General features: G+C 50.6%; 1 protein-coding gene across 2 annotated transcripts in view; it reads left to right on the top strand.

The window, feature by feature from the left end:
• The first annotated feature begins 1,538 nt into the window (after positions 1-1,538).
• prkcaa (protein kinase C, alpha, a) overlaps positions 1,539-16,962 on the top strand; it is a 187,020-nt gene continuing 171,596 nt past the window's right edge. For both annotated transcript variants that reach the window (XM_078401440.1, XM_078401439.1), the window contains exons 1-2: positions 1,539-1,950; positions 2,746-2,777. In XM_078401440.1, the coding sequence (XP_078257566.1) occupies positions 1,745-1,950; positions 2,746-2,777 (238 nt within the window). In that variant the 5' untranslated portion in view covers positions 1,539-1,744. The remainder of the gene's footprint in view (positions 1,951-2,745; positions 2,778-16,962) is intronic.

The raw sequence follows: 16,962 nt of genomic DNA, 5'->3' as shown, positions 1-16,962 counted from the left end.
GTGTGTGTAGGATAGCGTTAATGTGCAGGGATCGTTGGTTGGGGCAAACGCAGTGGGCAGAAGGTCCTGTTTCCGTTTATATCTCTAAACTAAACTGAAAGTCTGTGGATGTCATGACCATTGACTGCACGTTGAGAACTGTGGCCCATTTCTAGTTTCCAGAAAATGACAGAGACTTTGAAACATCTGAGGCAGTGTCAAGGAGAGTGGGCAGAAGGAAGCAGTTAGTTGCTGTGCCTTTCCTTCAACTCCTCTGACTATTTGCCGCTGTCCCCTTCATCAGAATGCTGAAACTCGGGGAAAACCGGAGTGAAATTAACTCCAACTGACAATAAGGGGACGTCTGGATTGACTTCACCAGGTTTATTATTGTCATATATACCGAGGTACAGTGAAAAGCTTTGTTTTGCATGCCAAGACCATCTCTTATCTGTTTGCACATAATACATATCCCTCCATTCCCTGCATATCCAAAAGTCTCTTAAATGCCACTATCTTATGTCTTCACCAAACCCAACAGCGTGTTCCTGGCACTCGTGACCCTCTTGTGTACTAAAACCTGCCCTGCACAACGCCTTTAAACTTTACCCCTCTCGCCTCAAAGCTGTGCCCTCTTGTTTTAGAAATTTCCACTCGGGGGGGAAAAAGGTTCTGACCTCTCATAATTTTATATAGTTCTATCAGGTCTCCCCACAACCTCTGGCATTCCAAAGAGAGCAATTCAAGTCTGTCCAACCTCTCCCTGTAGCCGATATCTCCTAATCCAGGCATAATTCTGGTAAACCTTCTCTGCACCTGGTCCTGTTTCACTCCATTGATATATTTTGTGCAGTATCTCGCTCTCATTCCACCGTGCCTTCAGGGCTGGTGTTGAACGCAAATCCAACCACCATCTCTTGGCTCTGATCTCCTGTTGCCAGTTATTCCAGGAACCAGTGGTCCCCATTTTCAGTCTCTCACCTTTGACCTCCTGGCCAGACCAGCTGTCACCGATGGCCAACTTAGAGAAGCCACAAATGCTTATTGGTGAGATCGACTCAGTTAGTCGGAACAGAACAACTCTCAGGACTCCGAGGCCAAGAGCCAGGCGAAGGTGTCATGGTCAGATTCTTGCTCCACTCTAAGGCCAGGGAGTATTGTGACACACATTACCAGCTCCGCGCTGGTGGCAAGGAGCAGTATCAAGCTGTGCTTCTTGCTCCATGCTGGGGCCAAGGGCCAGGGTGGCGATCCACAGTACTAGCTCCACGCTGGGGGACGGGACGATGTTCTCCTGCTCCACGCTGGGACGAAGGCCAGCGTTGAGCTGCGCTACCAGCTCCGGGGTGACGCCAGGGAGCAGTGTTGAGTCGCTCCGTGCTGGGGCCATGGGGGGGGGGGGGGGGGTGGGGGCGGTGTGGAGCCGCTCCGCGCTGGGGCCGGGCGACGGCGTTGAACCGTTCCACGTTTGTGCCAGTGGAGGGCGACGTCGAGCCGCGGCACCACCTCCGCGCTGGGGCCAGGGGGCAGTGTCGAGCCGCTCCGTGCTGGGACCCGGGGCTCTGACGCTTCGCTGCGGTGGTTCCCGGGCGGAGCTCCGGGGACAGCGATAAAGAGCGAGGGTTGAGCCCTGTCCTGCTCTCACTCAGCCCGACCGCGTCCGTCCGTGGGTCCCTGCGCCGCCCCAGTAGGCTGGGTGGGGTGGTGGGTGGTCGTGAGCTGAGCTGAGCTGAGCTGAGCCGGGGCTGGTGCTGGTGCTGGGATTATGGCTGATTCAGAGAGCAGCGAGAGCGGCGGCGGCGGCGGCGGCGGCAGTGGCAGCGGCAGCGGCAGCGGCGAACCCACGGCCAACCGGTTCGCCAGACAGGGAGCCCTGCGCCAGAAGAACGTGTGCGAAGTGAAGGACCACAAGTTCATCGCCCGCTTCTTCAGGCAGCCCACCTTCTGCAGCCACTGCACCGACTTCATCTGGTGAGCACCCCCCCCCTCGCCTCTTGTACCCCTCCTCGCCTCTTGTACCCCCCCTCTCCCTCGCCTCTTGTACCCCCCTCTCCCTCGCCTCTTGTACCCCCCTCTCCCTCGCCTCTTGTACCCCCCTCTCCCTCGCCTCTTGCACCCCCCTCCCTCGCCTCTTGCACCCCCTCCCTCGCCTCTTGCACCCCCCTCCCTCGCCTCTTGCACCCCTCCTCGAGTCTTGCGCCCCCTCCCACGCCTCTTACACCCCCTCGCCTCTTGCACCCCCCCCTCGCCTCTTGCACCCCCCTCCCTCGCCTCTTGCACCCCCCTCCCTCGCCTCTTGCACCCCCTCCCTCGCCTCTTGCACCCCCTCCCTCGCCTCTTGCACCCCCCTCCCTCGCCTCTTGCACCCCCCTCCCTCGCCTCTTGCACCCCCTCCCTCGCCTCTTGCACCCCCCTCCCTCGCCTCTTGCACCCCCCCTCCCTCGCCTCTTGCACCCCCTCCCTCGCCTCTTGCACCCCCTCCCTCGCCTCTTGCACCCCCCTCCCTCGCCTCTTGCACCCCCCTCCCTCGCCTATTGCCCCCCCCCCAAAAACTCCCCCTTCCCTCTCCCAACTTTACGCCAACTTTGCCCCCCCCCCCCCCCCCCCACCCTGGCGTCTCCTCGCCCCCAACCTCTCCTGTGTTGTGTGTGTGTGTGTGTGTGTGTGTACATTCCTGACTTGTGTGCAGATAAACATCGAGCTGTTTTATTTCCTCTTTCCTACTTGTTTTACCTGCTGATGTTTGTTTTTGTTTGTGTTGTGCAGGGGCTTCGGGAAGCAGGGATTTCAGTGTCAAGGTAAGGAGCGCAGTCGGCCGTGCGGCGGGGCGGGTGGTGGTGGTTTTTGTTGCAAAACTTATTACATGTTGGCGGCGACAAGGAACCAGAGAGCGGGAGAGTCATTTGGGTGTCATTTACAAGGCGAAAAAAAGAGGGAAGTCTTGCAGTTTGTGTACATTGCTTGCCTTCTGAGTTTCCGCCTTCTCCCCGCTGCTTTGTAGTAACCAGCAAGTCCTGGTGAAATGTTCGATACTAATTATTGATGGTTGACGTGGAGGCCGGCGTCTTCAACTCGTTCCTGTTGATGCTTGGATGAGTGCAGAGAGTGTTAATACGTGGCTGTGTTCCAGTGTGGCCTCTCTCATTTTTTCTCTCTCCCTCTCTCATTTTTTCTCTCTCCCTCCCTCTTTTTCTCTCTCCCTCTCTCATTTTTTCTCTCTCCCTCCCTCTTTTTCTCTCTCTCCCTCCCTCTTTTTCTCTCTCTCCCTCCCTCTTTTTCTCTCTCTCCCTCTCTCTTTTTCTCTCTCCTCCCTCTCTCTTTTTTTCTCTCTCTCCCTCTCTCTTTTCTCTCTCTCCCTCTCTCTTTTTCTCTCTCTCCCTCTCTCTTTTTCTCTCTCTCCCTCTCTCTTTTTCTCTCTCTCCCCTCTCTCTTTTTCTCTCTCTCTCCCCCTCTCTTTTTCTCTCTCTCTCCCCCTCTCTTTTTCTCTCTCTCTCCCCCTCTCTTTTTCTCTCTCTCCCTCTCTTTTTCTCTCTCTCCCTCTCTTTTTCTCTCTCTCCCTCTCTTTTTCTCTCTCTCCCTCTCTTTTTCTCTCTCTCCCTCTCTTTTTCTCTCTCTCCCTCTCTTTTTCTCTCTCTCCCTCTCTTTTTCTCTCTCCCTCTCTTTTTCTCTCTCCCTCTCTTTTTCTCTCTCTCCCTCTCTTTTTCTCTCTCTCCCTCTCTTTTTCTCTCTCTCCCTCTCTTTTTCTCTCTCTCCCTCTCTTTTTCTCTCTCTCCCTCTCTTTTTCTCTCTCTCCCTCTCTTTTTCTCTCTCTCCCTCTCTTTTTCTCTCTCTCCCTCTCTTTTTCTCTCTCTCCCTCTCTTTTTCTCTCTCTCCCTCTCTTTTTCTCTCTCCCTCTCTCTTTTTTCTCCCTCTTTTTTCTCTCTCCCTCTCTCCTTTTTCTCTCTCCCTCTCCTTTTTTCTCTCTCCCTCTCTCCTTTTTTCTCTCTCCCTCTCTCTTTTTTCTCCCTCCCTCTCTCTTTTTTCTCCCTCCCTCTCTCTTTTTTCTCTCTCCCCCTCTCTTTTTTCTCTCTCCCTCTCTCTTTTTTCTCTCTCCCTCCCTCTCTCTTTTTTCTCTCTCCCTCCCTCTCTCTTTTTTCTCTCTCCCTCCCTCTCTCTTTTTTCTCTCTCCCTCCCTCTCTCTTTTTTCTCTCTCCCTCCCTCTCTCTTTTTTCTCTCTCTCTCCCACTCTCTTTTTTCTCTCTCTCTACCTCTCTCTTCTCTCTCTTTCTTTTTTCTCTCTCTCTCTTTTTCTCTCTCAAAATGCTGGAGGAACTCGGCTGGTGGAAGGAATGGACAGGCGCGACGTTTTGGGTCGAGACCTTTTCTCAGTCTATCTGTGTCTATTGCACTTGTAGATTTCATCATCTGTGACAGCAGTGCAAAGCTCCCTCTCTTTGGTTTCGCCAGAACACAATTTGAAAACAACTTGCTCCGAGATGCTGTTTAAAAAAAAAAAACGAGAACGACTCGAAACCCTTGTAATAACATCAATTTTGCAATGTCCTCGAGTAAATTCTCATCGTAGCCCCAGAGTGCACTATTGTCACACCCCGCCGCCCTGCAGACAACACACCTCTGCTGCTAGTTTTAAAAACAGAACCAAGCTGCGACCTTTGTGATCCTCCCCCACAGTCTGCCTGTTTCACAATTCCTGGTTGTCCAGCAAGTCCTAAAAGCGAGAAATCGAGAGCTGCATTGCTTCAGATTGAATGTGTAGGAAGGAACTGCAGGTGATGATTTAAACTGAAGATAGACACAAAAGGCTGGAGCAACTCAGAGGGTCAGACGGCATCTCCCGAGAAAAGGAATAGGTAACGTTTTGGGTTGAGACCCTATTCCTATGAATAGTCACCTATTCCTTTTCTCCAGAGATGCTGTCTGACCCGCTGAGTTGCTCCAGCTTTTTGTGTCTATCTTTGTACTTCAGATTGAACTGTTTTAGAAATGTTCACTTGCACCTCTGTGTCCGAATCAGAGCATTACTTCGTGGAGAAAATACCAGTGGCTTAATTGCTTAATAAAAATAACTTTGGAAATGACCTGAATGCAGTTTTAATGTTTTTATACTGAAGGTGGCAGTTTTAGTTTGTGCGAGTGCCAGTTGGTGTTCTTCCTTCACCACTGCACCGTTTGCCATCAAGGGATTATCTGACCGGTCTTATTGTGCAGTTGAAGAGCTCTGCAAAATGTGCCTTTCAGACTGGCCTTTGCTACATGTTTTACCACGTATCCAAGCAATACGTTAACAAGCAAAAAAAAAAAAAGATGGACTATCTGGATTGTAATGTCTCGAGCCTCTGCCCTTTCACCAGCTGTTTGTTTTGTAGTCTGGGTTAACGTTGCCATTGTTCGGTTAGTTTTGTCCTCGGTTACAGTTCAGAATTGACACTTTATGTTCCAGTTGCAAATCAGGAAGTGGAGCTTTCTGCTGAAATGGAGATTTGATTAAGTGAAGGGGGAGTGGGGGTGATACGCTTTAGAGTCATTCAGCAGAGAAGCAGGGCCTGCAGCCCAACTTGCCCATGCTGCCTAACCGTGTTAATCCCGTCGACCTGTCTGATCTCTTCTGCCTGCACATGCACTGGTGCTTCATTGTTATTTTTTGCATACAATTCGGTAAAATCTTGCTACTCGTAAGTACAATCATCCCCCTGTACAGCGGTGTAATTAATGCTTGTAGTGGAAGGTGAGTGGACTGCACTGATGCAGCACACACAGCTGCCTGTGATCCATATCCATGTGCTCAGTTTAGAGATGCAGCGTGGAAACAGGCCCTTCGGCTGACCATCGATCACCCGCTCACATTATGTGGGAAAGAACTGCCGTTGCTGAAGTCTGAAGAAGGGTGTCGATCCGCAACGTTACACGTTCCTTCATTCCAGAGATGCTGCCTGTCCCGCTGAGTTACTGCAGCATTTTGTGTCAGTCCGCTCACACTAGTTCTACATTTCCCACTTTCGCATCCACTCACTACGCACGAGGGGAAATTTCCAGTGAGCCAATTAACTGACAATGCCCGCACGTCTTCGGGAAGTGGCAGGAAACTGGAGCACCCGGTGGAAACCCACGGTGGTCACAAGGCAAATCTGTAAACTCCACACAGACTGCATCCGAGGTCAGGATCAAAGCCGGGCATCTGGTGCTGTGAGGCAGTGGCTCCACAGCCGCGCCACTGTGTTTGATTGCTGATCTTCAATTCATTCAGCCCCCAGTGTCCCTGCAAGACTCCCTATCCACGTGCCTGCTCTTGCTGAGACTGCCACTGTGGTCGGGCTGCCTTCTGTGCTCTACGTCTGACACTTTACATGGAGTTTCCACCTGTTGTCACTGGGTTGAATTCCACCCAGGCGGGGGGGGGGGCGGGGGAGGGGGGAGGGGAAACAGCCACCCAGAGTGAGGGTCTGCTCACTGCACTAGAGACGGGGGTAGAGCGTCTTGGAGAAAGAAGCAGCTCCCACCTTGAGCAAGGAGTCCCATCAGTCAAGGAGCTACAAAATAAAAGCTTTTCACTGTACCTCGGCACACGTGACAATGTTCCCTTGTCTGAGGTCTCTCCTCCTCTCTCCTGCCAGGTCAGTCGATGCCATGTGCAAGCTGCTTTATCAATGGAAATGCCGACAATGGGAGGGATGGAATTCCCGGCAGGAATGCTTGGGAATTCTCTGCCCAGTGGGTTTTGAATGCAGTGTTGCTGTAAGCATTGATGATCATCTTCTATGGGTCTTATGGCAGCTCCATGTGTACTGCCTCAGAGTAATCTGCTACTCTTACACTACATTTGTCACACTCTTGTACTTGGATACAATTTGTGGTTGTGAGTAGTAAGATTTTACTGAATCGTATGCAAAACAAAGCATTTCACTATCTAGATACATGTAGCAATTAAGTGTCATTGAACCAGCATAGAATGTGTAGGTAGAGGAGATTAACTTGGCAATATGTCCGGCATGGACATTGTACCTGTGCTGCGTTGTTCTATAGACCACCGGTGTGAGTTTCATTGGCAAAGTTGTGTGGTGATTTGGTGGTTAACTGGGGGTAAAAATTGGCTGAGACATTATGGGGAAATCTGTAGGAAAAAAAACTGCAGATGTTGGTTAAAATTGAAGATGGACACAAAATGCTGGAGTAACTCAGCGGGTCAGGCAGCATCGAGGGAGAGAAGGAATGGTTGACGTTTCAAGTTGAGACCCTTCTTCAGGCTGAATCTCCTGTTCCCTCCTCCAGCGGAGTGCTGGGGGATCTATCCTGTTCGTTGACCCCCTCCCCACTGGAAGGTGGATGGGACCTTGGACAGGGATCTTTGGGTTGGAAGACTGTGCCTCCTGGGGAGTTGCTGGACTGGGAGTGTGTCTCCAACACAACACTTGCCGGTGGCAAGGCCACGCCTGGACTGTCTTCCCACTCCCGGCGGGAGGTGACTTCCCCACTGACTCCCTCCCTGAGTCAGCGGTCTTGCCCGGAGAGAGCAGTGGAGGCAGACTCTACGGCCTGGGTAGAAAGAGACGGCATGGAAATGGACCGTCCACGCCGACCATCACACTGGTTCTACGTTGTCCAGTCTTATCCACACACTCCATGCTGGGGCCAATTTACAGAGGGCCAATTAACCTACAAACCCACACGGCTTTGAGATGTGGGAGGAAACTGGAGCACCCGGAGGAAGCCCACGCGGTCACAGGGAGAACATGCAAACTCCACGCAGACAGTACCCGAGGTTAGGATCTAACATGGGGCTCTGGCGCTGAGAGGCAGCAGCTCTACCCGCTGCACCTGTCTGGTCCGCAATGGGGCATATTTCTGTCTTCTGACTGACGACAGGAGCAGCTTGTTCGTGACCCTGACTGAGTGTCAGATTCCCCCAGAGCTGCTGATGAACTCCCTGTTTAAAGATTGCATTGAATCCTTCCTCAATGTCTGTTCGTTCTGGAGGCCAGTGACTCAAGAAAACTGTTAACTGGTCCCACATTAACGCTCTCACACAGTAACCAGAGCCCACAGACCAGCTTCAGAGCACCACGCATTTGATATATATGTAGAAACAAGGAACTGCGGATGCTGGTATCTTCAAAAAGACTCGGTGCTGGAGTAACTCAGCTGGTCAGGCAGCATCTCTGGACAACACAGATAGGTGACGTTTCGGGTCAGGACCCTTCTTCAGGCCCAACCCGAGCTGTCACCTATCCATGTTCTCCAACACACCTGCCACAGGCAATGATGGTCCAGTTTTATAATGCCATCATAGAGTCTGTCCTCACCTTCTCCATCATGGTCTGGTTTGGCTCGGCCACCAAGCACGACATCCGGAGGCTGCAGCGTATTGTGAAGGTTGTTGGCTGCAACCTTCTCCCCCCCCCCCCCCCCCCCCCCCCCCCCATTGACGAACTGTACACTGCAAGGGCCAGGAAGCGAGTGGGTAAGATCATCTCTGACCCCTCTCACCCCGGCCGCAAACTCTTTGAAGCACTTCCCTCTGGAAGGCGACTCCGGACTGTCAAAGCCGCCACAGCCAGACATAAAAACAGCTTTTTTCCACAAAGTCTGTAGCCTCCTTTTACTCTGGTATTCTATTTCATTCTTCACAAGTTTAAACTATAATGTTTTATTCTTAATGTTTTATGTTTTATTCTTAATTGTTTACTGTATGTCGTGTCGTTACTTGTGAGCAAAGCACCAAGGCAAATTGTATACATACTTGGCTAATAAAAAAATGTATTCAATTCAGAGATGTTGCCTGACCTGCTGAGTCACTCCAGCACTCTGTGTCCTGTTGGATCTACAATGGCTTGCTGTACCTCTGTGATCCAGCATGTCCTTGTATCGAAGCCCTGTGTAGGGACCCCAGGAGTTGAGTATAGGAGCAAAGAGGTCCTTCTGCAGTTGCGCAGGGCCCTAGTGAGACCGCACCTGGAGTACTGTGTGCAGTTTTGGTGTCCAAATTTGAGGAAGGATATTCTTGCTATTGAGGGCGTGCAGCGTAGGTTCACTAGGTTAATTCCCGGAATGGCGGGACTGTATTATGTTGAAAGACTGGAGCGACTAGGCTTGTATATGCTGGAATTTAGAAGGATGAGGGGGGGTCTTATCGAAACATATAAACTTATTAAGGGATTGGACACATTAGAGGCAGGAAACATGTTCCCAATGTTGGGGGAGTCCAGAACCAGGGGCCACAGTTTAAGAATAAGGGGTAGGCCATTTAGAATGGAGATGAGGAAAAACTTTTTCAGTCAGAGAGTTGTAAATCTGTGGAATACTCTGCCTCGGAAGGCAGTGGAGGCCAAGTCTCTGATGGCATTCAAGAGAGATCCAGATAGAGCTCTTAAAGATAGCGGAGTCAGGTGGTATGGGGAGAAGGCAGGAACAGGGTATTGATTGTGAATGATCAGCCATGATCACATTGAATGGCGGTGCTGGCTCGAAGGGCCGAATGGCCTCCTCCTGCACCTATTGTCTATTGTCAGTTCATCTAGTGGGCCGGCCCAGGGTAACTCAGTGTGTTCCCTGCCTGAGGTGCTGTCCTCAGGAATAAAATGTTAAACTGAGCCTCTATTTGCCCCTTGGGTGGAAGTTAAACGTTCAAAGTGATTATTTCAAAGAAAATGCTTCGGGGCCAATATTGATTTTTTTTCATTTAAAAATTGTAGAAAATCAATGTTCCAGTTATCACATTGCTGTTTGTGTGGCTACTAATTGATCCTGGCATCATCAGTTGTAAAGTGCGTTAGATTGTCCTGGTGTAATAAAGGACCTGTCCCAGCCCAGTCACTCCTCCTTCTCCCTGCTCCCGTCTGTCGGAAGGTGCAGAAGCTTGAAAGCACATATCACCAGACTCGGGAACAGTTTCCTCCCCTCTGTTATCAGGCATCTGAACGTTCCTTCCATTAGCTAAGGTACTGTCCGATTCACCTCTACCCCATTGCGGACAATGGACTTTGTCTCTGGAGCTGATGCGCTACAATGCTGAGAACTATATTCGCCATCTTCCCCTTTGCTCTACCTATTGTGCTTGAGTTTGACTTTGTTGTGATTGTGTCGTGTTATCTGTTCTGTCGAGATAACCTGCAAAACAAAGCATATTGCTGTACCTTGGTAAACGTGACACCAATAAACCTAAACCTGCACCTGAGGCATTGTTAAAAATGCAAGCTCTTTCCCCCATGGGGCTCCCTGTGTTAATGCTGCACCTCTTCATCCTGTGCTGAGCGTGGGAGTCTTTGTTCACTACCCCTCTCCTTCACCCCTCGTGTGTGTGACAGTGGGAGTGGATGTGTAACACACTGCATCGCAAACAAACTCAACGCTGTTTAAACTACCTAGTGGTTTCTACTGAATGTTTTTTAAATCTACTTCCAATAAGCATCCCGCTGTGAATATTCTATCAGTTTTTACAAAATAATCTTCCGATAGAATAATTTAATACAGTAATTTTCCGAGGCAGTTATAACACTGTCAGTCCCCATGCATGAACAGCCTTTGTGTAATCGGTGTTTAACTGTCCTGCTGTTTCCCATAAAAAGATGCATCAGAACAAAATGTATGTTTACCATTTGCCCTGATAGGGCCCTCAAAACTTTATACACGCTAATAAATTTGATGCTTTGCCTCCTCCCTTCCAAACACTCTCTTGACTTTTGACTAAACATAAGAAAATAGGAGATGCAAGGAACTGTAGATGCTGGTTTACAACAAAAGACACAAAGTGCTGGAGTAACTCAGCACGTCAGGCAGCATCTTTGAAGAACATGGCAATGTTTCGGGTTGGGCCCTTTCTTCAGATCCTTCAGTCTTCAAAGGCGAGGAGGGGCCAGGGTGAGAGTCTGAAGATGGGTCCCAACCCAAAACATCACCCATCCATGTTCTCCAGAGATGCTGCCTGACCAGCTGAGTTATTCAAGCACTTTGTCATTCTTGGTAAAACAGCATCTGTGTCGACATTCTTATATCCATTCTAAGGCTGTTAATACTGAATAGCAAAACCCTTGTGGTCTAAGATAGACAGAAAATGCTGGAGTAACTCAGCGGGAGAGGCATCATTTCTGGGGAGAAGGAATGGGTGATGTTTTGGGTCATGACCCTTCTTCAGACTGAGAGTCAGAGGAGTGGAAGACATAGAGATATAGTGAAGATGACAGATCAAAGGGAACGATGGTCAAGGAAAATGTAGAATGGTTCATTGTTAGCTGAGCGGAAGTTGTCAACGGGGCAAACAAATAGTAACATTTAATCAGGAGGACAGTGAAACTAGTTGGAGAACTTGTTGTTCTCGGGTGCTGTGTGATGTAGAAACGTCAGCACAGTGCTCCCTGACCCTTCCTCCCCACAATGTCTCGCCCACGCTCTCCTTGGATGTTGTCTGAGTTCTCTTTCCACTCTTGTCAGTGCATTGCTCTGTTTCCCTTTTGGCAACGTCAACCATTTGCACAATTCCAAAATAAATTACCTCGATCTTTCAAAGCCCTCCCATTCTCTTGTCATCTTTACATTCTTCGTCTGTTCACCTGCGAGCCCATGTTTCTTGAGCCTGACTGTTAACTAATGTGTTGGGATTAATCTAGTGTACCCACCCGAAGTGTGGGTACCGCAACAGAGGGGATCTACCTGCGTACTAGATCGGACGGCAGGCTCTTCAACCTCACCCACCTCCGAGCCAAGACAAAAATACGTGAAGCTCTCATCAGAGACATGTTGTTCGTCGATGACGCAGCAGTTGTGTCCCACACCCAGCAGGAACTACAGTCACTGATGGACCGCTTCTATCGGGCTTGCAAGGACTTTGGGCTGACCATCAGCTTGAAGAAGACGAACGTCCTGGGGCAGGATACAGAGGCACCGCCTGTCATCACCATCGACGACTACGATCTCGATGCTGTCCATCAGTTCATGTACCTTGGCTCCACCATCACCGACAACCTCTCCTTGGACACAGAGATTGACAAGAGGATCGGGAAGGCAGCTACAACTCTCGCTCGCCTCACAACTCGAGTGTGGACCAATCCAAAGCTGACAGTGAACACAAAGATAGCAGTCTACAACGCCTGTGACAACAGCACGCTGCTATACGGCAGTGAGACATGGACTGGAGAGAAGACTCGACACCTTCCACCTTAGAAGCATCCTCCGTATACTGGGTATACCCTGACAAGACTGTGTCCAACGCCGAGATTCTGTCTCACGCTGGCCTTCCGAGTATGTACACTCTACTCAGGCAGCGCAGGCTGCAGTGGCTGGGCCATGTCCACCGCATGGAGGATGGCCGTATTCCAAAAGACATCCTCCTCTATGGAGAGTTGACATCTGGGAGGGGAACCATCGGCCGCCCCCAGCTACGTTACAAGGATGGCTGCAAGAGGGATTTGAAGGCGCTCGACATCGATGTGGAGTCCTGGGAGAGTCTTGCAGCTGACCACACGAGGTGGAGAGGTACCCTGAACCAACATCTCTAAACGGGGGAAGAGAAACTGATGGACGCAGCGGCAGACAAGCGGGCACGCAGAGAGGAGCGCAGCAACTTCAACAGACCAGAGACCACACACAAATGTGACCTTTGCCACAGAGACTGTCACTCCCGCATTGGTCTCTTCAGCCATAGCCGAGGTGTGGAGCAAGCAGCCAACTAGGATGCATCACCCATGATCCATTTGAGCTTGGACCTGGAGCTGTCTTATCCTGTGTGGCTGTAGACTCGAGGCTTTGCTGTATACTTTGTCACTGAGTATCAACTCCCTGGCCATTAAACCTCGCGTCTGTCTGTGGGTCAACTTCTGAAAGGGAGAGGAGACCATTTAACCGACCAAAGAGTTAACCGTGATGCATCCATTGCACAGGACTGGTTTCTCCCATACAGTAATAGCTTTGTGAAAATCAATGTGTATTGTATTTACAGGCTTGTTATGCTGCTGTAAGTAAAGATTTCATTGTTCCAATGCCGGTGCATGTGACATTTGAACACTTGACTCTTGATGTGGGAAGTTGCAACCATAAACAGAAAATGCTGCAGAATCATTGCTGGTCTGGCAACATCCTTGAGGAGGGAGAACAGAGGAAGTTTGGAATTTGTGGGGTTTCCCCTGGTGCTCTGGTCTCCTCCCACCCTCCAAAGACATACAGATTTGTAGGTTAATTGGCTTAGTTAAAAATGATAAATTGTGGCCAGGATAGGATAGGCCCAGTGTGTCGCCAGTGTACAGGGACTGCTGGGCGGCCCAGACTCGGTGGGCCGAAGGGCCTGTTTTCCGCTCTGTATCTCTAAACTAAGTGTTCCAGACCTCAAACGTTAATTGGAGGCATTATAAGAGTACAGATGTTGCGATCTTGAGCAAAGAACAAACTGCTGGAGGAATTTTGCATGTGTCGAGTGACATGTTTTTGGTCAGGACCCTTATTCAGGTTGATGAAGTAGAGGGGAGAATGCTGCTGGAAGGGGCTGAGGGGGTGGGGTATGTGGATCCAGGTGAGGGGGTAGGGTATGTGGATCGAAGTGAGGGGGTGGGGTATGTGGATCGAGGTGAGGGGGTGGGGTATGTGGATCCAAGTGAGGGGGTGGGGTATGTGGATCCAGGTGAGGGGGTGGGGTATGTGGATCCAGGTGAGGGGGTGGGGTATGTGGATCCAGGTGAGGGGGTGGGGTATGTGGATCCAGGTGAGGGGGTGGGGTATGTGGATCCAGGTGAGGGGGTGGGGTATGTGGATCCAGGTGAGGGGGTGGGGTATGTGGATCCAGGTGAGGGGGTGGGGTATGTGGATCCAGGTGAGGGGGTGGGGTATGTGGATCCAGGTGAGGGGGGTGTCAATTGGCAGATGCATCGGGTGGGGGAGAGGAGGGTGGAGACGGTGGCTGAGGTTGGAGGTGATGAGTGGAGAAGGCAAAAGGTGGCATCTGATTTTTGTTCTACCCGCTGCGGCACTGTGCCGCCATGTTCTGTCCATGTCCACCTATAAACACGTGGCATTTGCAAGCTGTTGTCAAGCTCTGGGCCCCCTTCCTGCTCGCTGGTGTGAACTCTCAACCGTTCAGTAATCTGCTTCTCTGTCAAATCTCACTTCCCCAAATTAAATTGCATCTGGTTGCAGCCCAGGTTTTACTTTTGATTCTGTGAATTGCTGTTCAGTGACATCTGCAGCTGTCAAATCCCTTGCGCGTGCTCCGATCATGCTGATCACTTTAATAACGTTACGTAAACTGTAGCGGCCTGGGTCCGGACAGCAGCTAGTGTGCACAAGACCACCCTTTGTTCAGCTGCAATGTGATTGCACTCGTGGTCTGGCCGATATTTCTCAACGTTATCTGTAAAGATGATTCTGGTCATTATCCCATTCCTGTCGGGGACTTGGCTGTCGGGCTGTACGTACACTGTGCTGGCAGTCACCATGCTTTAGAATTATTGGGGTTACAGGTGCTTTGGGATATCCTGAGCTTGCAAACTGCACCTTCTAATTGCTGGTCTTCCACCTGAACGCAGAGACTGCATTGGTCTGAGGAGAACGCCGAGTCTCTTATTTCACGTGCACTGCCTTTTTAAAAACAGAATATCTAAGGCATCTTGTCCTCACTTGTACCAGCTTCCAATGTCCAGTAAAATAAACTCGCAGGGCACTGAAGGTGATCTGTTTTGATAAAGTATTTATTCAAGGCATGACATGTTACTACATCCACTTATTGGTGGTGTAATTGATCGACTTGTTAAATGGAGAATCTACACCGATCAGCCAAAACATTATGACCACCTGCCTGATATGCTGTTGATCCTCCGTGTGCAGCCCCATAGGCAGCAGGGTGCGATGCACTGTGTATTCTCACATTCCTCCTGTGACCACCATTAACATTTTCTGTGACTTGTGCCACAGTCGACCTTCTGTCGGTTCGGACCAGACGGGATAACCTTCGTTGCCCTCACGCATCGATGAGCCTTGGGCTCCCAACACCCTGTCTGTCGCCGGTTTGTCCCTCCTTGGACCACTGTCAGTCAGTACTCGCCACTGCTGACTGGGAGCAGTCCACAAGCCTTGCCGTTTCAGAGGTGCTCTGACCCAGTCGTCTGGCCACAACAATTTGGCCCTTGTCAGTCGCTCAGGTCTTTACTCCTGCCCATTTCTCCTGCATCCAACACATCAACTTCAAGAACTGACTGTTCACTTGCTGCCTAATATATCCCACCCCTTGGCAGGTGCCATTGTAACAAGATAATCAATGTTATTCACTTTGCCTGTCAGTGGGCATAATGTTTTGGCTGATGGGTGTGTGTCACTGGATAACTGGCCCGTGATTGCTGTCATGCTCGCCCACTCTCTGCGGGGTGACAGTGGACTTGGTGGTGAAGCAGAGGTGTCTGTGTCCGACGGGTTAGAGATTGAAGGTTGTTGTTGATCACTTGATACCCTCGACAGGGAAAACAAAAGACTTGCATTTATGTAGCGCCTATCATGTCCTCTCTCTCTCTCTCTCCCTGTCTCTCTCTCTCCCCGGGCGCTAATTTCTTCAGAGTATTTCCCGATGACCTTTGGCACCAATAGAGGCAGTCAGGTCGAGTGTGGTGTGGAAGGCAGTGCCCCTGGCAGCAGTACAAACCCAGTGAGCCTGGCAGCATCTCTGGAGAGAATGAATGGGTGATGTTATGGGTTGAGACCCTTGGTCTCGACCCATAACGTCACCCATTCCTTCTCTCCATTGATGCTGCCTGGCCTGCTGAGTTTCTCCAGTTTGTTGTGTCTACCTTCGATTGAAAGCAGCATCTGCAGTTCTTTCCTCCACAGTGAGCCTGGCCTCTCTCTCCCTGCGCTGGCTTTTGCTGCTGACTCTGTGAGCTGGTTACCCGTTGAGGCCTGGCCCCTCCGTCTCTGGCCTTTCTCCTGACTCAATCTGAGGGTTTTAATGTGTTGCTCTGGCTTGTGGTTGTGGAGCTGTCATGATTTTTATCTGCATGGGAAGCAAAATTTTTTTTTTTTTGCTTTATCAGTTAGTCTGAGAAACGCTGCTTTGGGCGATCAGATATTAACCCTTTCCTTGTCGATGAAAGAGCACGAAAAGGGCCCCTCAGCCCAATCTGCTGACTGAGATGCCCCATCCACGCCAATCTCACCCGCCCACATTTGCCCCATATTTCTCTCACCCCAGCCACCAAAGTAAGCAGGAGAATGGGGATGAGGGAAAAATAGACCAGCAACGATCGAATGGCAGAGCAGACTTGATGGGGCCAGATGGCCTGACAACGATCGAATGGCAGAGCAGACTTGATGGGCCAGATGGCCTGACAACGATCGAATGGCAGAGCAGACTTGATGGGGCCAGATGGCCTGATTCTGCTCCTATGTCTTTTGGTCTTAAACCTTTCCCATTCATGCTCCTGTCCAAATGCTCCCCTTGTCTCTGAGATCCCCTTGCCTTTTCCTGTCTCAATGCAGTGGGCCCTCGGGTCACGGAGTGATGTTGGGTTCCTCAGTGTCCCAGAGCTGTGCGTTCAACACCAGTTCCACTGCTGGACTGGCTGGGGTAGTAGTTGCAGTGAGTGTTGCCATTGAACTCTGGTCCAAGGTTGAAGGTGACCCGGGCTCGCTACAAGATGAACACTAGACTATTGAGCAAAAAAAACCACAAAGTGATGTAGCAACTCGGCAGGTCAGGCAGCATCTGTGGAGGGAAATGGGCAGATGACAATTGGGTCGGGACCTTTCCGTCTGATCACTAAACTTTGCCTGCTGCTGTTTGCTAAGACCTCCTTTGTGACAGAACAACCACCTACATTTATTTAGCACCCCTCAAGAGGGAAAGCCTTCCAAGCTGCACCTCTGCCTGCAGAGATCAGATTAGAGTCATACAGCATGTAAACAGGCCCTTCGGCCCAATTTGCCCATGCCGACCAAGATACCCCATCGACACTAGTCCCACCCGTCACCTTAAAGCTATGTCCCCTGCTTCCTGCTTCTCCTACTCTGGGCATTTACCCG

This window comes from Rhinoraja longicauda, chromosome 6 (assembly GCF_053455715.1).
Source record: "Rhinoraja longicauda isolate Sanriku21f chromosome 6, sRhiLon1.1, whole genome shotgun sequence".
Taxonomy (NCBI): Eukaryota; Metazoa; Chordata; class Chondrichthyes; order Rajiformes; family Arhynchobatidae; genus Rhinoraja; species Rhinoraja longicauda.
The sequence above is the reverse complement of the archived record's forward strand: the minus strand, read 5'-3'. Positions and strand labels throughout refer to the sequence as shown.